Below are 21,923 nucleotides of genomic sequence, written 5' to 3'. Positions count from 1 at the left end.
TTAATTTTATGGTTGGGCTCTGGGAAACATCCAGCCTGGTTTTCCGCTGCTTTATTAAATTCCAGACATGACAATGAAAAAAGGTCCCATGACCAGGCACACGGGCTAGTGACACAGAACCAGAGCATTATTGGTAATATACCAGGTCTGCTTTCTGGCGAGCCTCAACTCAATTTTAGCTATGAAAAGCAGTCCCATACGCTCTTGATAGAGCCTGACGAATATGTATTAATTCTCACAGGAAGCTAGTCGTGTCAATCTTGAGCATATGATTTTTGCTTTATTCATGAACAGCTTTTACAGCACAGGAACCCTAGCAATCCTTTAACTTGTAACACATGTGGAAGCAGCCCGTCAGCCTCCTCTGTTTCACCACTCCCACAAAATCCTTGACCCTTCCACTTCTCTCTGTCCACCATGGCTGCTATCTTAAGCGTCTATGTGGATACCAAGCATTTTCTAAATGTCCCTGCGGCCTCTTGAGATGAACAAAATTTGAATGCACTACCGATCCACAATTTTAGTAGAACTCTGATGTAGTTTATGAGATGTGTGTGTGGGAATGATTAACAATAACCTCCTTTTACAATACTTAATGCTTAAACCAACAAGCCATGTGTGTCTTATTCATTGTTTATTGCGAATGTTTCAATCTTGTTACCTGATTCAATAGGACCAAAATCAATTTGGCTTGAGGGCATAGTATTCAAAACCACATATATACAGACAACTCATTAAACTGTTATGTGCTGTCGGAAGCATTTTACTTTACTCTGATTTGCTTTATTTATTTATAATTGAGGAGTGCCAATCTGGGCGTTGGGCTTCTAAGAGCGGTAGTCTGAACTTTTAACCCCACTGGCAGTCTGATGAAAGGACAGTTGTTCTACCACCACACTGTCTACTCTTTCAGTCTGGGAAGGAATAAAATAATAATGTGGGAATCGTCTATGTGTCTTTGCAGAACGTTTGTATTAGACCATGCAAGGATGGTCACTGCATGGTAAGCTTAGTTGCTTTTCAGCAAGGTCTTTTACGTTCAGGGAATTGGACGATGAGAAGTCTAATATTTTACATGAGGAATGAACAAGAGAAGAAGACAACCAATCACTTGATCCTAACAATTTACTGTCATACACAGTGTGTTTCATCCCAGACAATGTTTGGTCTGAGGCCAGGTTACCCATGCAGATATAATCCTGCTGAATCCCTCAACAAGCACCAGTGAGCAGCGTTCCTAATTCACCTTTCACTGTTGTTAACACATTGGAGCCACCAAAGGCTTCTTGGTTCATACATCCTTGTTGTAGTGCGGTCATCTTTTAAGTGAAGAATGATTGGTGGGTTTGACACCGGTGGAATTTAGTACAGAAATTGGATGACAGTCAATGACTCGCATTAGGATTTAAGATAAATGACAAAAATGATGAGTGGATAAAAATGTTCTGGTGAGTCACCATCACAGCACACCGCAAATGATGTGCTGTCAGGGCTTTGCATGTTCAAAAATGACTCCAATTTCCTGTTACTTTTTCTATTGACAAATGAGTGACATTTTGGGCTGGATGCGGGTGGGTGTGATATTCTGGCCTTCTGTCAGCAAGCTGAGTGATAGACAGCTTCATTAGTAAGTTAAAAAAAACACCCCCCCAAAGACACGCCTTCAAACCCAGCTTCCACCCTCTTCAGCTTCTTTGGTTCTAGAAGAGGGAGGACAAACTAAGCAGGTTGTTTTTGAGTGGGAGGTCTTCAATTGTCAAATGCTTAATAGACTGCTCTCTCTCCATCTTGTTCAATACGTAACGCTCACGCACACACAGTGTAGTAATACTCACACTCAACATTGCCCTACTATCTGAATCGCTGGCAGAAAATCAAAGATGATTGATGAGAGGAGCTTGGCCGTGTTAAAGCTCAGAGGTGTGTGATTGTGATCTGGGGACAAAGGAGTTATTGCCAAAGGGTTAAGCACCCGATAAAACCTGCAAGAAAGCAGGCAGATGATTCTCAATGTCATTAATCATAAGGACAACACCCTTTTCATTTACCTGCCATCTCTTTATAAAGAATGGCTCACATTGTCACAGTCTTTTGTAGTTGGCCTCTACTGATAGTATTGATAGTAACTACATCCAATTCAGAGAGTTGGTTGTTCAACTCTTGGGCTGTGCTACAGACCAACTATGAAAATGAAAGTATCAAAAACAGCATCAGAAAAGGCCAGAGTGCCAGACTACGTTTCCAACATGCGGCAGCACTACAAATCGGTCAGGCCTGACAAATTCCTACCAAACTGCTCCACGAAGCATCAAGATGTTTTTGTTCGGGAAGGGCATGGGCACGGACCCAACACTAATATGGCTAATGGCTTAGGGAACCCCGTTGCTTTTTTAAATGAGGCCTCCGCTCCTCTCGTCCAGTGGGGGAAGAGCAGGTGAGCAGAGATAAGAAAGAGCCAAGGCGAGAGGGAGATTTGGGAGAGCAATATGGTTTAACTCTGATCTCGAGAAGTAAGGAGGGGCTGGGATGTAGAGGGTGTGTGTGTGTGTGTGTGTGTGTGTGTGTGTGTGTGTGTGTGTGTGTGTGTGTGTGTGTGTGTGTGTGTGTGTGTGTGTGTGTGTGTGTGCATGACACACTTAGTGTGGAGCAGTCCACATAAGGACTGGCGAGCAAATTAGAATGTCCCATGAGACATTAAGACACCTGGCATCATCAATGATTGATCATTTCTGGGGAATTTAACTAAAACAGTCAAAAAAGGAGAAATGGATTGAAGGTCTATGAGGTGACAGAAATGCAATATTATTATTATTATTATTATTATTATTATTAATGATAACTCCCGCACAAAAACTGACTTGTGATGCCGTGACAAACTATACATACTGTAGCATCCTAAAACGTCTTTTACAAAATAAACAATTCATTGGTAATGCTATGCGAGTACTATTAATTTTTATAATAGTCAATGTTGTTCATGGATTGTTAAATTGAAATGCATCTTCAGAAGGTGAATAACCTGCAAATATAATTATGCCAGCAAACTTGAGATAGCAGTAAAACTGGCTCGGACCTCATGGCCTGGCATGAATGCTGAGTATTTGAATAAAGGCTTGGATGCACTCTCACTGTCAGAACTGATGCTCAGAGATGCATTATTAATGAGAAGAGTCTGAGTGATCTTTCGGATTAATTATGTTATCTTTGAAACCAGGCTTCTCCCTTTGTGTTCAATGCTACAAAAACTTTAATATTATTCTTTTTAACTTCATCTAAGACGTTAGCAACATTCATGTCTACTGAGATTTAGTCAATACAACTGTGTTTGACACCGTCAAAGTATCCTCACTGGAATCTACAATAAAATTGTCAGTCTGATAAGAAGTATCACAGTACATTTACACTTTTTTTTCTGTTCAGGAGAAACAGTGTTTTGGAAAAGGCATTTGGTATTATACATCAGAATAAGAGCTATCAGCTTTTATGTTCCTTTATTTTGAGTATTCACTCATCTTCAAAACCAATATGAATGCAAATACGTACAGTACAAGTTATAAATCTTTTTAGTTGGCTTTTAACCATATACCGATAATAAGTATCAACACAAACTGCTAATCAAAACGTAATACGTCCTACACACATTTTTTGTTGTTGCTGCTTTTCATTTCCAACAAAGGCTCATGACTAGCGATCACCATGTGAATGTGGCCGATTTTCTTTCCTCCTCATTCATCACTGGGACACACACATGCGCCCAAAAATGCTCATTGTCATCTACTGTGGCTTGTTGTTGGTTTCAATTAGCAGACTCAACATCTGACACTGGGCCATGGTCGTTTCTATTGATTGGCTGACGCCACACAAATGCAAGTGTCAAGGGCAACTGGGGTCAAACTGTGCACCCAGGAAAAAGAAAAGACGCAACAAATAGCAGCTGGGCGGGACAGAGGGCGGAGAGAGAGGCATACAGGTTTGGCTCAGTAAAATGAGTTGGGGAGGAAATTTCATTCAGCCAGAGAACAAAAACATGATGGATAAGGGGATACATGCGCAGTGGTTGTATAATTCTTCTATTAAAGAAAAATTAACATTACAGCTTTACACATATTAATTCATTTCGTTGGATTGGTTTAGTGTGTTAAATTAAAAAAATGTCAACGTGGCCTTTGGAAAAAAAAAAAGGATATCCTTGAAATATCACTTGCTACAAATGAAATGATCAAAAAATGGATTCATTAAAATGACACTCGTTATTTTTGTATGTCCTATGGCTTCAAATGGATTTGGTGGGATTCAAGTTACACAAGTGCTTCTTCAGACTTCTTAGTGGTCTTCTAGTGGAGCAGTAATTGCATCAAATCTGTTTGTCCAGCTGCTAAATTGCCCCCTACAAAGTGTAAACACACACACACATATTCATACACACTATAGAAGTAACTTCTGCTCTATTTTTCAAGCTTCTGTGACCCGCCTTCATGTGAAAACACAATATGAGAATAATAAGCATGGTGTTGATTTGCGTGGAAGAGGGAGGACCCCACCTGGAGATAGACACACAGAGAGCCGCTACCATCTGTCGAGAACAGAGTATATCATGAAGTCAACTTGAAGATTTACTGGAGGTCTTTTTGGCAGTGAGTGTCATATTACATGTAGTTGGAAAATGCATTAAATGGCTTCAAGTAATTTCAGCTGTCAAATAAGTAGTGTTTATGACACCTCATATGCTAGTTGCAGTGAAACTTAATAGAAGCAGAACAACTTTAAAGAAGAATGAAATGTGTAGCACAATAAATATGTAACACAATAAATGCCTTGTTGTAGAGGCACCTCATGCTTCTCATTATATCAACGACCACGCAAGTGTAAAAACTTACTAAATGGGCTTAGTATTTCCTGTTGAATTGCAGTTTATGGACAAGTGGAAGGCAACACAAATACTGAAATGAAGGAACTGTGTCAGAATTATATATTTATTACCATTCATGATCGGTAAAGTGGAGCCTAGGCTGATTTGGGACGAGAGGTATAATAATCTTGCTTAGATTTATTTGGCTTATTCACTTGCATGATTGACATATGGATTACATACAGGGATCCATCTCACATTCATACTTAGGGGCAATTTAGAATCCCCATATTTTGTGAGAGGAAGTTGGAGTACCAGCAAAGAATCCCACAGGAAGAACAGGAAGAACATGCAAACTACGCATAAATACCTGAGTCAGATGGAGTGAAACACATAACCTTCTTGCTGTCACCAAGTGGCCATGCACTAGTTTGCTGCCTACAGTACTACTTCATTTTTTTTTAAACAGGTCATAACAGCACCTAATCGTTTGTTATAGGAAATTACAAGAACATTATTTTTAATTGACAGTTAATATATAAAGGGATATAGGTGCTTACGTATTATCGGGAGGACCTTTGATTTTTACTTTTTCTTTTTTTTCACATGGAAAAGAAAAAGGGATATATGTACATATCTTTGAAATAGAGGAAAAAAGAGGTTTGACAAGTTATTAAATAATTACATAAGTTGTATGGGGATGGCTGTTCTGCTTGAATGAGTGGGATGTCAGTTTTCATTTAAGATTCCGCTTTTGAAAATAGCATGAAATATGCTTTGACAGTTTAGATCCGTTTGCCACGGTAGTTTTGGAATTATAAATATTGATGTGGTTTGAATCGTCATCACAAGCTGTGTGGGTGTGATTGTGAAAGATGTACGTACATCAATTATAATGTTCCTATTCTATTCTCAATTGTCTCCCAAAACCAGTAAATAATCTTCAGACTGCATCGACTGCCGTAACTCTGCAATGGTAAAACGACAGAATGTTGACAAAAATGGCGTGGTTTTGATGTTACCCCACACAAATTTGACAAAACATGAAGAACTGAGCTGAACAAATCTGTAGCCATTCCTGAGGCATTTTCTACTATTCAGTTGACTGCTCTTAAATGTCAACATTCCTCAAATGGGAAATATGTTTGATGCAGACATTAAGCAAGCTGCCCAAAAGAATTCAATATCATCATAATTTTCTTAGAGATTTATGTGACCGTGTACTTTTTTGTAAAATAATCATATTAATCACATTCTTTATTTCCCTCATTTACTTAATTCAAACAAGTGTTGCATTGAATGTTTGTTTAAAAGCAAACATACAAAAAAACGCTTTTTGCAGGAATTTTCAATTAGGGCAGTGGCTGAGATACGACAAAACCCAGTTTAAACTCTCTGTTGGTTTTATACTGGGTGGCAGCCTCGAGGTTTTACAGTTTAATCGTCAACTTTATTACTCTCCCCACAGCTTTTGTATTAATCAGTGGGAGACTTAGGAGGGTTTTATTCCCCCCAACATCACAGCATCAAAAAAGTACAACGTAAGCTGATTCTCCGATGTAAACAGTACAAGAATCCTCTCAAGAAGGGAAACACGAAGAAATAGTCAACGGCTTTGTCTGATAAACAGCCACTATTAAATGTACCCCCCCCCCGGCGATACGCTGTCTTTTTTGTCAGCATATTTTACAGGAAGTACAAAAACAAACACGTTGTTTTACTAGAACAATGTTTATCACTTCATAAAAACACCCCCAAACTAAATGTGGAGCTCCAGTAATATGAGTGACCAGCCAGAGTTGACGCCAGGAACATTTTCTACCAAGGATCTAAGACGGCCCTGAGGGGAGAAGATTCCTATTTATCCTTTTCTTCTATGAAGCCCAAAGAGATTTGACCAATGTACTATCTTACTGGATCTAGATTGATGCCCACAAATCCCCTTTGCGGCTAATAAACATAAGGATCAAATGAAGCTCCTCATAATAGCGAGCACCTGCAAGCGCCAAAGTCGGCTTTGAGTGGAGCAGATTTAGCAATGGCCCGAAGACTTGCTTTGTATGTGTACAAACATGTAATCCTAAATCCATTCGCTATACTGACAGGAGACTAAAGCAGTTGAGCTGGGTTTGCCTGATCAATCAATTCCCAGGATTTTATCTTGACACTTGTGCAAATGATATCGATTACACTGACTACTGGTAATGCTTTGTAGAAAATATCATTCATTTGCATGTATTTGTTGTATGACATGTCATTTATGTACAGTAGTGAATATGACTGACAGCTGCCTGTATCAGCAGGGCATAAAAAGGCAGTGAACGCACTTCTTCATCGAACAGAATTCTCCAGCTGTGAGTCAGATTGCTGGCATAGTTCGGCAAAAGCAACTGTCCTGGGGTTTGTCAGTTGGTATTAGGGCCAAAGGCTTAGGGGGAAGCGGGTTTACATTTCTGGCTTCTAGTAACTAAGCTTGCACAGGGAAATGACTGATTGTACAGAAACTGAGCATGCTGAATTGCTAATTACTGTTAAAAACAGCTCTTGATTTCCATCTGACAAAAAATGTCTTTTGTTGCAAACAGATTTCATGGCAAGTCAGTATTATTTGTTATAGCTAAGAATCTGAGTACATTCTCTGAAGCGTAGCACCAGGAACCCTCGCCCGATTTTGCTGATGACTTTTTTTTGAGAATGTACTGTGTGTGGTGTACTATATATAGGGGGTTAAAATTTAGGAGGGTTTTGTTTCAGGGGTCTAGGTTTCTGGCTGAACTGAGAATGAATCTCTAGGGAGTCGGGTACAGGGACAGGGGATGGTGGAAATGCAAAAGCATGTGTTGGGCCTTGGGGCTGCTTCCTTACAATAGAACCACACCCTCCTCTTACTCTTTCTTCTGTCCTGCTGTAAACAGATTAATTTTGAGAAGTGGATTACATTGCTACGATTTAATCTTGCCCATCTTGCGTTAGATTTAAATACAAAAGGGCTTTATCCTGCTGATTCAATGAAATCGCAAAGTAATTTGATTGACCAAATATGAAAGTGTTTCTATTTTGAATTCAAAGGCATGGTGATCAGACCAGCAAAAACACCCAAAATTTTGTATGAACCTAAAAGGACAGATTTCACAGAATTTTATTAACTACAACCCAGCCCCAACAGTGTCCACTGTCTATTTCAGATTATTGAAACAACAAGGGGGTCATTATAAAGTTATGCATAGTGTGCTCAATTGCTCTTCTTTTGAGTGAGTAATTGCACTCCATTTTTAAAAATAAAATCCACACAATTTTAACGATCAATTTATGGATTCATTATTATGGTCGTCCCAATGAAAACAATACAACAAGACGTTTCAACTAAAACAAGGTCACAACACATTGCACGGATAAGCAAATGATTTTAACTCTTAAAATAGAGAAGACCATTTATGAGAATCCCAAAAAGTTAAAGAAACCCTGACAAACTTTGAACAATGACTGTCTGCAACCAAGCACATTACATCTGTGAGTGATTTTCGCGGTGCTCCTTTGTGTACAGTCAGCATGAGGGGTTATTGGGGATTTGCATCTAAGTACAGTGGATGGAAGCTTGCTGCTCGTGAAAAGAGGCATTCATTAGGCTGCCAAAGAGAGTCAGCCAAACACCCTCACAGGCTTAATTAAAGCCCCATATCCAATCAAGGGAGCAGCTAGAGTAGTGTGTGTATATCTGAATCAACTATTTCAGCTGCATTTTGCCAGCGTGGTACGGACAGGGAAAGAAAATACGGGTTCGGGATTTCCTTATCTGACCAGCGATGCCGGTGGCCACGCTAGTGCTCCAGCAAAAGCAAATTCTTCACTCCCACACCCTTCTGTAGCACAAACACCCTTAAGAGAAGAATGCACCATGCAAGACCACCAGCTGCTACAAGGGCTGGTAGGTTAACACCCCAAATACTTTTAATCTCCAAATCGAGCATGCATATTGTCAAAGTGGACATTTGAAAACTTCAAGACATTGTGAAGCCAACTTGACAAAGACTATTAGTGTAGAGTGAATTATGTATTGAACTGTGGGTATGAAATTGCGCTATAATTCACAATTACTTTGTTTAAATAAACAAGGTGCTGATATCCATGTGCATACATTGCAGATATTTCCGCTGTCCTTCATGATAAATTCCTACTTCAGTCAACCCAACAACTAGATGGAGCAACTCTACCAAAGCTGTGTGGATGCAAAGGTTTCACTGTGGTCACTTGTGTACAGCAGCCTGTTTTGTTTTTCAAATGAAATGACCCTTTTAAAATGGTGAAGCATATTATTTCTACATGGACTCAAACCAATGCCTACAAGTCGGATTGATCAAATTCGACACGATCATCGGAATTCCTATAGAAATATTGCACGTCGTGCCAAAATGTATTTGGTGGCTCCTCAGACAAAATGAACCACAAAAACATTTTCCATGCCCCTCGGTGACACCTGAGCTTGAACAGATGCAAGGGAGGGTTTACATGGCGTCTCTTTTCAAAAGTGTTAGGATTCGTCATTATTCATTGTCCTGGTGCTGCTCAAAGGCTGCCAGTCTGATTTGGTAACTATAAATTATAAGAGCCAGTTGACTGCTGTGTTCAGACTTTCAGTCTTATTTTTATGATTCATAGAAAGGCCTAGAAGATGGTCGTTTCAGCTGCGGAGCATCACTTTTCAGTGACCAGCTGCCAGTTTAAGTGCCTTTCAACCTACTGCTGCATGTGTGTAAGGGGTTGGAGGTCCAGATGGTAACCAAAGCACTTCCTGCATGCCACCTATTGACAACTGCACAGTGGAATAATGTGAAAAGCTCTTTAGAGAGGGAGGAGGAGCCAATTGTCATATTCTGGTGAAAATCTCATTGCCGTTAAAGCAGCTGAAATGGTAAATGTGACAGACGTGGACTGAATCCAATTCACACAAAAGTCACGCAAACATGCAGTTTCATTCATATCCTTTAAATAAGTCAAGAGTGGGTAATGTGATATAGCGCTTTGGGAAGCGACCCTCGGTTAGCAGATGGCCAGCTATCCAAGAATGTCTGGAAGCTGGAAACACCCTGAGCACGAGGGAGCAAAGGAAAGGGCAGACTGAGGAGACGCCAGGGTTGGCATATGTCAGAATGAGAATATTTTCAAAGGTTGTAAAGGGAATTTTTGGGCCTGCTCAAAAAACCTGGATTACTGTTCTTGACTGCATGTGAGGCAACAACGAATTAGGGTGGTGCTGCAAAATGCACTGCTTTTACATCCTTGCTTGTTTTGCTTTATTTGTTGGTTTGGGCCTTGGTCTTGTGGCCACCATGTGTCTTCATTGTAATGGCTCTGTGGAAATTCAACAGGCCTTCTGCCAAATTGTGGTCAGCTACTGTACACTCTGAGGTGGTTACGGCAACACAATAGGATAGCCCAGGGTCCGCCATGAACGAAAATTCAATTCTGCTTCTGAAATACCAAAATTCTCCCAAAATAAATTGAAGCTGTTTCGTCCTCAACTCCTCTGAAGTTGGCAGTTGAATCAAAATGTTAGCCTCAAATACACAAGACCCAGGTGCATTGTCACGATCAGCTGGGGTTTTTTTTCTGAAAATATACATGTTGATACTTATATTTTTAACAATTGGCTGCCCTGCTGCCTACAAGTCATTTTATTTTGTTCTTTTTGTTTTACACTAAGAATCAAGAAGGGAGCCATCATGCTTAGTGGTAGTTTGGATAAATAAATCTCGCAACCTTTGATAATGAAGAAAATAATTTGGGATGACAATTTCAATTCTTTTGTTAAAGGTACGGACAGGTGCTGCCTCACAGTCAGGAGGTTCCAGGTCTTTGTGGAGTTTGTATGTGCTCCCTGTGCTTCAAATAGTTTTCTCCAACTTCCTCCAACATTCCAAAAGCATGCATTTTCGATTAACTGAAAAAAAAAATTGTCAACAAACACAGAGCTTCGCAGCTTCTTCTTGCTTGACCTCATGTTTGAAGGTTTTTTTTTTTTTTTTTTTTTTTTCCAAAAATAACATGATACTAATGCAATTTCCAGCAGTATTTAAGCAGCCTTTTCCAGGACACATGATGAATCCAAGAGGCACTCTCCAGATTACAAGAGTAAAAAGACGCACAAACAAGTACTGGCCGTGCTGTATTAACCAGCACGTCAACGTCAACAAGTGTAAACTATGATTTCTGGGTGTGCAACTGAGGCGTCAACGGAGCAGTTTTGCACATGTGCAAATGTAGCAGACGGTGATAGCAGGTGAACAAGGCATAAGGCATTCGGCATTTGGTGCACGCGCCTGGCGCATTCCTTTGTCAGCTGACAAAGGCGGGACTCCTTCCAGGGATGTGGAGCTGCGGGTGGGTGCACAAGATGCCTAAGCTCATCAGACGGCGAAAGATGCAGTAACAGTGACGTATTTTGAGGGATCTGTCTGAAAACGTAAACTCCCCCCAAAATCAAAATAAACCTGACTAAAAGTGTCAGACAAGTATGGCAAGCCGGGCTAGAAAACCACACGCACACACACACAAAAAGTATTGATGCAAGAGTTGGGAAAATGATCAATACTAAAAGTTACTGCTTTCTTTATAAATTAAACACAATCTTTCAAACAAAAGTACTCGGTGAACTTACTTGAAATTTGGGCCAAGAAAGTCACTCGGCTGTCCAGGATGTTGCGATGAGCGGCTCACTCCTCACGCAAGCGGCAAAGTAGATCCACCGCAACAAGCTTTGCAGCTCTTTCTGGGTTCTATATGCCTCAATCGTCCCCTCAATTTTTTTTTAATTACTATTTAAGTCTAATTGCTTGCAAAACTGTGTAAAACAACTAGTGTCCGAAAAGTATGTTGCACGTGTATACTCATCAATCAAAGCAAAGTGTTTTCCTCCTGCAGATTGCTGTACTGCGCGACTGTCCTTTCCAGCCTCGGTGAGTTGAATGCAGCATTTGGAGCAAAGTGAAATCACGCGTTGTATGATAGGGAGAGACAGGAAACTACACACCGTGCTCCCAAAATAAAACGCCAGACATAGACTATTTCAATGGGCCAACAATATACCGTATTGGCCCGAATATAAGACGCCCCGGATTCTAAAACGACCCCCTCTTTTTCAAGACTCAAGTTTGAAAAAAGACTTTTTGAAAACCAAATTTAATTTTACTACAGAAAATAATTACATCTGAAACAAAGGATTAGGACAATATATTCGAGAGAAAAAGCATGTTATTTTGCCTCATTGAAATCATGCAAAAACTGACTATCATATCTTAATATCTGAACATTTAAATATGGACACTAAAATACAATCACACTTGTAAATGAATGGCTTCTGGTTTTTGAAATGTAAATAAACCAATCTACTGTGATAAAACAACAAAATTGCAATAACTGCATTAACCATCAAAGTGAAGCCTAACTGTAGTTTTAAAACAAATCTGAATAAGGAAAAACATTGCAATAAAATAATGCAAACTGCTACCGCTATTGTTGGCAAGCCTGAGGACTGTATAAGGGGTTGGCTCGGGTGATTATGCTTTTTTTGCCCCTGGGTGTCGCTCAGAACACAGGAGGGAAGACGTGGTTCACTTTTGATTGCTTTACAGAATTATTGACAAAAAATAAAAATAAATAACCATAAATGAAATACTCTCGGCAACACATCAAACATAAGTCATCGATCGAGACAACAAAATACATTTGCTGGCGACCGTTAGTCGCCGTGCCGCTGCGTAACGGTCACTCGTAAGATGCGAGGCAATCTTAAAGGAGCGCGCTGGAGCTGTCAATCAAACGGCGCGCACACGAAGCAAACCGCGATCGGACAAAAGGAACAACAGTGGACAGTAGTAACAATAAAATGTATGTACTCACTTTGCGTCAAAGACACACACAATCACAGCAACATACTCAGTTTATTATGAGAGCGCCGGAACTGTCAATCAAATGGCGCGCACGCAAAGCAAACTGCGATCGGACAAACCGCACAACAGTGGACAGTAGTAACAATGAAATGTATATATGTACTCACTTTGTGTCAAAGACGCACACGATCACAGCAACATAATCAGTTGATACCAGCAACCTTTATTTTACCGCTGCGCACAAGTGAAAATGGGTATGTCTAGACCCTGAATATAAAACGACCCCCTACTATTTCATTCTTAATTCAATGCAAAAAAAAACTCAGATTATATTCGGGCCAATACAGTATCTAACTTTAATTGTATAACTATAACGATATATCTATCTATATATATACACACACACACATACTAATGGTGTACATGTAGAGTACATTTTGTTAGTTGACTAATATATCGTTCAAGTAAAAAGGTTTAAGGTTTTCTCTTATTTGAGATAAAGTAAAAGGTTTTAAAGGTTTTTCTTATTTGAGGTAATTACTATTTAAAAGGAAATTGATGCCACCTCTCGGCCAGTATTTTCCCAATTGCTAGAAGCTCAGCGGCTCTTAAATGCTGTTATTTCTAAGCTTGCTTGAGGTCACCCTCTGCTGGCCAGAAATTTTAACTTTCGTTTGGTGAAAATGCTCATTTATTCATTTTTATTACGCCTGAAAATCAACAGTTGTCAGTTATTGTCATCATGTCAGGTTTGTCCCAAGTTGATTTGATATTTGATAGAGAATTTGACAATGAGGGCACCTTCCTGCAGCTCTTCACTTTGAATATGGACAGCTACTTTTTCTTTGGATTGTTTAGTATTGTGTGTTGAATGTTGCCCTTTCTGCATCCATTGCAGCCTGGTCATCCTGGAAGGGGTATCCTCACATCTGTGGTATCTTCTCAAGGATTCTCACTTTTCCCCAACTGGGGTTTTGAGTTTTTTCCTTGCCCTCCTGGGAGTTAAGATCAGGGGATGTTGAAAATACCTTTTTCAACTTTGCCCATGTGAAGCCCTTTGAGACTTGTCTGTGATTAAGGGCTATATAAATAAAGTTGACTTGACTTGATTTCCGTGCAAAACTTACTTCATGCCGTGTTTGTTTGCTTGCATGTACGTACATCTCAATAGGTTTGTCCTTTTGATTAAATGTCATTATTTTCAGCAATTTGATTGAGGTATAACAAAGCTACCACACAGCAGGATGTGAAGCTCTCTTATCAAGTGGCTTGAGGTCAGGTCGGCCTGCTCAAAGTTTCGCATATAGATGGACGGCGGAGGGACAGGTGAATGTATGGACAGATGGTCGGATAGACGGACAGATGGATTTTAATTAAAGATTGACCTATGAGTGAAATACGGTTATTTCCGGTAGTGGTGCAAAATTACTGACATAACGTCAATCTATTAACAGGTGTCATTAGCCCAGAACTTCATCGCTCACACAAAAATAACTGTGCCTTTTTTACTACTGGCCTTTGGGTTAATGTGTCCAACAAAGGGTCCATAAATTCAGATAAACTCACATTTACGGTGGATGTTTCCATGGATGTAGTGAGTACAAGCAATAAAAATTCATCATTAACTTGCTGCAGTGCATAGGTGAAATTGTGCAGGATCGCAACATAAAAGGTCCAGACAAGGAGATGTTACTAGGGTGTATGGTTAGGATGAGCAGAGAGGCGTGGCTTCTTCCCTCCAACCTTTGCGACGCTCTCACCTGGCTGCTTCCAGTCACACACTGTGTACTACCCGGAGTGGACATTTGAGTCATGGACTCTCCACCGAAAAACTCTCCGGTAAAGCCGGGCTTCCAGAGAGTGGAGATCCAGAAGACCACATGGGAAGTCCCGGAAAGATACACAGCGCTGCGGGCAGTTGGTTCTGGTGCCTACGGTACAGTTTGGTGAGTTGAACCCGGGATGCGTGAGAGCCCATCATCCATATCACAGTAGCTTCTACATTTTTATCATGCATATAAGGCTGATTACTGTTATTTAACACTTGACGAGGTTTGCCATGTTGTTGACTTAAAGTAGATTGAGCTTGAAGGACACGTATGGTGCAGAACACAGGTATGTACTTTATGACATTCAAGTAGTTTCAGTATGATCTCAGCCCTTTTGCATACCCATAAAATAGACGTCATCCTTGTTGATAAATGGGCAAAGCCTCTTCAACCCAGAATATGGTCAAGGCACAATCTGCATATGCTTTTAGCATGCATTCCACTCATCAGACTTTTGCACCCGCAGCTATCTGTCTTCTGCAAACAGGAACACTATTGTGTGCCTCAGGCAAGCCAGCAAGTCAGTGCAGGTCCACTGATATGCAAGAATCTCTTCCGCCGGCACGCTAAGCCCGTAGGGATGCCATATAGCTAATAATAAACGACTGACCGACAAAGTACCATGAACTCAACAACTACTACACTAGCCACACCTGCACAAAATACTATAATATAACTCAGGATGCTTTTTAATATGCTTGTAGTTTACAGCCATGCGCAACTGCACTGCTTCATACTACGAATATTTTGCCCCTGTCGTGCAAATAAATAAAGTTGCCACAATGCATATGTGCCAAATAAAGTGTTGCACATTAGTAGAGGTTACTTCTGTGTGTCATTTCCGACCTTAAAAAAATATATTTTTCTTTTTTCTCAATTTGTAACAAAGTTTGTGAACCATTTAACTTTTAGTTTTAATTCTTCATGTACTTCTAGTATGCCCTTGTTTTGGCTGTTTAAATGAAGCACTTCAGCCTAAAACAGCATTTTATGAAATAAGTAGATTTCTTTTTATTTCTTCTACTTAGAAATCTTGGATATAGTATGTTGATATATAATTCTTTTGTCCGTAAAATGTATTTTTATGCATCTGTGGTGACTGCACAACGGTCAAGTAGTTAGCACGAGATCCTCACAATTATGAATATTGCTCTTGAATGAAGACAGAAAGTTGTCCATAATTGTGGATGTGAGGGGGTATGTTTGTATGGCACTATGAGCCTTGTGATTGTCCAGTCCAGGATGTGCCCAGCCTGGCGCCCAAAGTCATCTGTGGCTCCATCTCACCTGCAACCCTCATGAGGATAAAGATTTTAGGAAAACAATGGATGGGATGTCTGAATAATGCGACATATCTTGCCAATGACAACTCTCATAAGCTAAAGATAAAGAGGTGTTGAGTGGTTTTGAGAGTCTCTAATGTCCTCTCTCTAATGTGTTTGTGGTAGTTCTGCCATAGACCAGAGGACCAAGGAGAAGGTGGCCATCAAGAAGCTGTATCGTCCTTTCCAGTCCCTCATCCACACCAAACGAGCTTACCGGGAACTCAGGCTGCTTCGCCACATAGAGCATGAAAACGTATGTTCTTTTTCTTTTTATAATTCACTCATTTGTTCTACAGAGTGCGAGTACATTCCTCAAGGCTGGTTGATGAGCTTTAGGTTTCAGCACATCCATAACAATTGCAATTGTTCTCATCTGTTCCATTCAGCCAGTTACTTTTGAGGATACGCTAACTTTGTTGACCATTCAACAAAAGCCTATAATCTCATCCAAGCTCTAGGCCAAGATGGGAGTGCTGTTTGTTGTTAGAACCCGCATGTTCCATGCGGTATTTCTGCTTGTGACTGCAGGCTTTCATCATGTATACAGTTTTGCGGCTATTTCGGGAAGGAGGCTAAAAACGAGAAGAGATTGGTTCATAATTGTCCTTGGGTGTCGTTGTTTTCAAACAAAAGCAAAACTTTCTTTGAGAATGACCTCAATCCTCTTTGCGAGAAAACCTAAAGAAGTGCACTCAAAAAACTCACTGAGTACCATGAAAAACAGACCGGAACTGATACCAACTCAGTGTGAAAGCAGTACAATAAGGCTTTTGTGCCATAAATTTCTTCCTTGGAACACAGGTCAAGGAAAATAGCAATCAATTAATCTAAAATGTTATTTCACTTGAATCATTTGTTGTTGTTTTGCACGCTGCATAAATTGAATTTGCATAAGTCGCTAATGTTATCGTGGTAGTCTCGTAAATTTACAGTATAGGTTCAGTTTCCATCCCGGGACAGAGCCAATGTGGCTGTGAACATTTGTCTGTTTGTCCGACATCAGTTCCCCACGACCATGAGAAGTTGTTGAGAGAATGAATGGATAGATAAATCTGAATAAGAACTGAAAGGTGAAACGAGCATTGAGTTTTTTGCAGTGTTTATGCTATGTTTAGTAGATGTGTATGAAAATGTGCTGCTCATCTAAGCAGAATGTTCCTTTTTCCCCGCCAAAGGTGATATGTCTCCTCGACGTCTTCACACCTGATTCTTCCATGGAGAAATTCCAAACCTTGTGAGTGAGTGAGTGAGTGAGTGAGTGAGCGAGCGAGGAACCAACCTCAACATTCTTCTGTTAGTTGTTGTAGCTTGCCGAGACCCTTTGAGAGTGTGTACCTGCCGTGCAAGCATGATTTTTAGGAGCAAGTGTTTACATGTTTGTATGGCTGTCTACCGTTTGTCTTGCTTGTGAAGTATAGTTTTCTTATCACAGCTCTTTGTCTTCCTTTTACAAACTTCTAGTTACATGGTGATGCCCTTTGTAGCGCAAGATCTGAGCCACATCATGAAGAAGCGGAGATTGACTGATCGCATTATCACATACCTGTTCTACCAGCTTCTAAGAGGACTTAAGGTGATTCGGTGTTGATGCACAGACATCTTAGGGTTTTTATCACTTTCTTATTTTTTATTCATTTGTGTAACAACCGGGAACGCAAAACTGTGCTGAGTTTGTCATGTTGTCATTCAATACAACTGAAAAATCACTTTTTTATTGGAAGTAGTTCTTTTGTATTACATAGTATATTCTGAACTTAATTTAGTAATTATAGAGAAGGCTTCATGTTTTTCAAGCAAACATCAACGATTTACAGTTACGTATGAAGTAATTATGCATTTCAAAGATACATTTGACACACAGCTCGTTTTTGGTTTGAAACGAATGTAAAAAAATATGTATTTTTTTTAATGTAATTTTCTTTGATTTGTGTTTCCCTCTTCCCAGTACATTCATTCTGCTGGCATCATCCACCGGGTTAGTATGGACAAAAAGGCTCATACACTGTGTGGAATATTGTTTGCTGGCAAACAAAAATCTGAACTTGCTTACGTAACAACACCTTTGTCATTCCCGGTAGTCCTACTGCTCAAATGTAGAACTGCCATCAGTGGCTTCCCTGCACCAAAGCTCAAAATAGTAACATATAAATTTCTTAGGAGTAATAAAACATGATGAAGCTTTTTATATAACATTTACCCTCCCAGTAGGTGTATTTACTCAGGGATAAGGCTATTAGTTTGAACTTTATGGACCGGAGAGTGGTTTGTCAGCAAAATTTGCTTTTTTTCCCTTAAATTTACCAATATTGTGTGCTTTGCTGTTCTTTTTTGTTTTTTATTAATAGTGATTCTGTTTTTAGGACCTAAAACCTGGCAACTTGGCAGTGAACGAGAACTGTGAACTAAAGGTACACTTGAGTACAATGAATGAAAACTGAATCGCCAACAACATGACACTATTTTGGTAGACTGGCGCCGGTGTGTCTGATGCAAAAAACGTGAACATTCATTTTTGTCTCGTTTACCGTCTTTGGGATTTTGACTGAAAAGTAGGCGAAGTGGTAGACTTTTCAACAGCGGGTCTATTTTTTTGCACAGATGGTGTTGTATTTAATCGAGGTGCTACGTACAGACAGACTTGCATTCGGAACAAAAAGAGGGCCCTCAATATTTTTGCACTGTTTTTGAAAAGCACAAATTATTTGTTTGACCTCATCAGATATTGGACTTTGGCCTTGCGAGGCAGACAGAGACTGAGATGACGGGTTATGTGGTGACCCGCTGGTACCGAGCTCCAGAAGTCATATTCAACTGGATGCACTACAGTCAGACAGGTAGGCTTCGGAAACAAGCATTTTTTTCACTTTGGTCACTGTCAATTTCATCACAGCAATATATTTCTCGCTACATGTGACAGTGGATGTCTGGTCAGCTGCCTGTATCCTGGCTGAGATGATCACCGGCCAGATTCTTTTTCCTGGACACGACAGTATCCTCAAAATGGATGACGCATTACAAGAGACACAAACCCAAAACTAACTGTACAATGTTCGAAGTAGATACTACTAAAACTCTTAGGTCTCATAGTGGATGTTTGAATTCAGTGATTGTCTTGTTTGAGAACGATATTCTATTGCAAACCTTAAATTAACATATTGCATTTTACCCCAGACAACATGCGCCTTTTGTCATATTAAAGAAAATAATCAATGGTTTTCATCATAGTAAATATAAAAAGTAGGTTTGTTTGATACCACTTTTTTTTTCAAACCCATACCAGTACTTAATTCTTAAGCACTCGCCCATACTAATACCAAGTACCTGATATCACTTGCACTGTACTAGTATGAGTGTTATTTACTGCATAAAATCTGAGAAAAAAATTATAATTGTAAAGAAAGACCGTTTGTTCATTTCTGACAAAAGGCAAAAGAGCCACTCTGCAATACAGAATGTCAGCTCTAAATAAAACACAAACAATCCACTCTGATTTAGAATTCATTAGTAGTTAATGAACAAAAGTGAAAAATCAAAGTGACAACTCTCTGAGTCTTTGTTCAAAATGATACTATAATAAACAGTTGTCATAAATTTTAAATCCAAAAGGTTGCAATTAATACAATGCATCAAAGCTTTTCAACTGAGTCCTGCTGGTATGCATCTGTGTGTTATCAACTGAGTCCTGCTGGTACGCATCTGTGTGTTATTTGTTCTCACAGCTAGATGAGATTTTTTTTTAACCATCTTGCTCAGGTCTTGATCAACTGAAAAAGATCCTCCACTTGACTGGAACACCTGACTCAACTTTGGTGCAGAAGATGCAGAGTAAAGATGTGCGTTTTATATCTGCCGTGCATGCCAGAGTCCACATCTGGCACACATTCTGAGACATTTTATATGCCAACAACTTGAAAAAATGGAATTCGAGCGCATGTTTTCCAGGCACAGTCGTATGTTCAAGGTCTCCCTGCGCAAAAGAAGAAAAACTTCAAAGAGGTCTTTCCATCCATGGATGAAAAAGGTGGATTTATATCTTTTGAATCCAAACTACAAATACTAAATATGGTTATTAATATGTTTTTGATGTAGTTCTCCTTTTTGGCCACATGCAAACAGTTTTAGGTCAGTAGAAAGCTTTGATGAGGTGACTTTTTTTTCTCAACAATGTGTGTAGAAAGGGAAAGCTCAAATTTTATCTCCCGCTTTGAGACAGATGTCATTTGTATTTGTTTATTCCAAGATGATACCTTGGGTTAATCTAACATTAGGGCTCTGAGTTAACTGTCATGAATAGATTACTAATGTTAAAATTTTAAATACAGCTGTCTCGCTTCTGGAGGGTATGTTGCTGCTGGATCCAGACACAAGGTTGACAGCCACACAGGGACTCTCGCACCCGTTCTTGGAGGAATACCATGACTCGGAGAGTGAGCCTGACTCTCAGCCTTATGATGATTCCTTTGAGAGCCTGGAGCTCACCATTGCAGAGTGGAAGAGTAAGTCTGGCTGTTGAAAAAGTCTTTTAAAAGTGTATGAGACGACTTAGTGTTTTCCCAAGTCATACTCTGAACAAGAATGATGCTATTTTTCCCTTCATCCTCTCAGGTCTCATCCACATGGAGATTATGACATTTGACCCAGATGATCCCAGTCAGACAGCCATATAGGGAGATGCACGGGCGCTATCCTTGTATTTAATTTTTAATACTCCTTAAGACTTTATGCTATATACATACAATAGCTAAATGTAAATGATTATGAACTAACTATACCCATGTGATGTGCTAACCAGTCAATAATGAATGATTCATTTCGTCAGCCCTGTAATTATCGGGAGATAATAGATCCTGGAGCCGTCACTGCTGTTGCTATTGTGTATTTTAGTCATTGCTATATTTAGTGTATTTTCTACTAGTATTATTCTGTATATACCGATTTATATTTTAAGTGCTGTATATATGAGCCTCAGTCTAACACTGATTTGTCCTGCAGTACAAATATTGTGATTCTCAGGCCACTGGATTAATAGTAGTATTTGCAGTGCAAAACAAATTGGGCAAAGGGAGAAGTGGTAGTATTCATATTACTTTTGACCACCAGGAAGCAGCACGAGATCAATTCAAACAAGCCTTAAGTGTGAAAAACGATACAAACCAGTGTTGTCATGTATTATGTTTTTGACGAATGGAGGTAGTATATCTTGTGCCAAATCAAATTGGTTTATTTATTAAATTCTGAATCAATCTCAGAGCTAATATTACAAACTTTGCTTGAACGGGAACAGACAAAATACAAAATCTTGGAAATTACTTCTCAGTATGACACACGACTATAGCAACCACTATAACAATACATATCCGCCCCCCACCCCACCCTACTCCCTTTCTCATGAAGTGATTAAGTCCTGAACTTTAATAACATAGCTGGGTGTGAAATTGTTTTCTTTGCCTCAGGCTTGGTTTGTGTTTGTGAAATGTTGTACATTTGCAATTGTACTGTTTAGGTTTCTGTCAGGTGATGCCAGATACAGCTGGCAAAAAGTCAAAAAGATTTGACTACAGCAGGGGGCACCAATGTGGTGCCCGTGGGAACCAGGCAGGCAGGTAGCCAGCAAGGACCATGAGTACTGGGGTACGTGGGGTAAAAACTGCTCACCAGTGATAGAATTTTCTTGGAATGTACAATTGATCATTTGAAAAACATATGCACTGTGAGATATCTGATTAAAAAGTGTTTCATTCATCTGTTTGTTATGGAGACATCATGAACGTGATCAGTGTTTGAAAAAAAATCTTCTAAAAATGACTTGAAGTGAGGTGTGACAAAGACTAATTTGGACTTCAGAGGATTGAGTCTGTCAAATTGCTCCACCAAACGTGAATTTACAATCATATTTTCTGGAGCCCTGTTGTTATTTTCATGGTCTGACTTGTCGGTGAAAATGACACTGATGATTCAAATGACTATCTTTAGATTTAAGTTTTTACTATTCAGTGCTTTATATTTAAAAAATACTACAATTATATGAAAATCC

The 21,923-nt window shown here is 39.6% G+C and overlaps 2 protein-coding genes across 2 annotated transcripts in view; one reads left to right on the top strand and one right to left on the bottom strand.

Moving 5' to 3' along the window:
* plxnb1a (plexin b1a) overlaps positions 1 to 11,867 on the bottom strand; it is a 38,075-nt gene extending 26,208 nt beyond the window's left edge. Inside the window, exon 1 of the mRNA XM_085913114.1 lies at positions 11,505 to 11,867. The gene's annotated coding sequence lies outside the window, so the exon portion shown is untranslated. The remainder of the gene's footprint in view (positions 1 to 11,504) is intronic.
* Positions 11,868 to 14,385: 2,518 nt separating this feature from the next.
* On the top strand, positions 14,386 to 21,701 carry LOC147061998 (mitogen-activated protein kinase 12). The gene is made up of 12 exons (XM_085919595.1): positions 14,386 to 14,681; positions 16,013 to 16,142; positions 17,065 to 17,123; positions 17,351 to 17,462; positions 17,835 to 17,864; positions 18,250 to 18,297; positions 18,609 to 18,723; positions 18,807 to 18,878; positions 19,643 to 19,722; positions 19,832 to 19,910; positions 20,212 to 20,385; positions 20,495 to 21,701. The coding sequence occupies exons 1-12, from the start codon at positions 14,548 to 14,550 to the stop codon at positions 20,554 to 20,556; spliced, it is 1,095 nt and encodes a 364-aa protein (XP_085775721.1). The 5' UTR covers positions 14,386 to 14,547; the 3' UTR covers positions 20,557 to 21,701.
* Positions 21,702 to 21,923: the final 222 nt, after the last annotated feature.

The sequence above is a fragment of the Syngnathus leptorhynchus genome, chromosome 1 (genome assembly GCF_054491065.1).
Source record: "Syngnathus leptorhynchus isolate UIUO chromosome 1, UIUO_Slep, whole genome shotgun sequence".
NCBI classification, from domain to species: domain Eukaryota; kingdom Metazoa; phylum Chordata; class Actinopteri; order Syngnathiformes; family Syngnathidae; genus Syngnathus; species Syngnathus leptorhynchus.
Note: the sequence above shows the minus strand (reverse complement) of the source record. Positions and strands in the feature narration are given on the sequence as shown.

Coding starts and splice junctions, on each gene's coding strand:
- LOC147061998 (XM_085919595.1), top strand. CDS start 14,548: ATGGACTCTCCACCGAAAAACTCTCCGGTAAAGCCGGGCTTCCAGAGA. Junction 14,682..16,012: donor GGTGCCTACGGTACAGTTTG/GTGAGTTGAACC, acceptor TGTTTGTGGTAG/TTCTGCCATAGACCAGAGGA. Junction 18,298..18,608: donor ACGAGAACTGTGAACTAAAG/GTACACTTGAGT, acceptor TGACCTCATCAG/ATATTGGACTTTGGCCTTGC.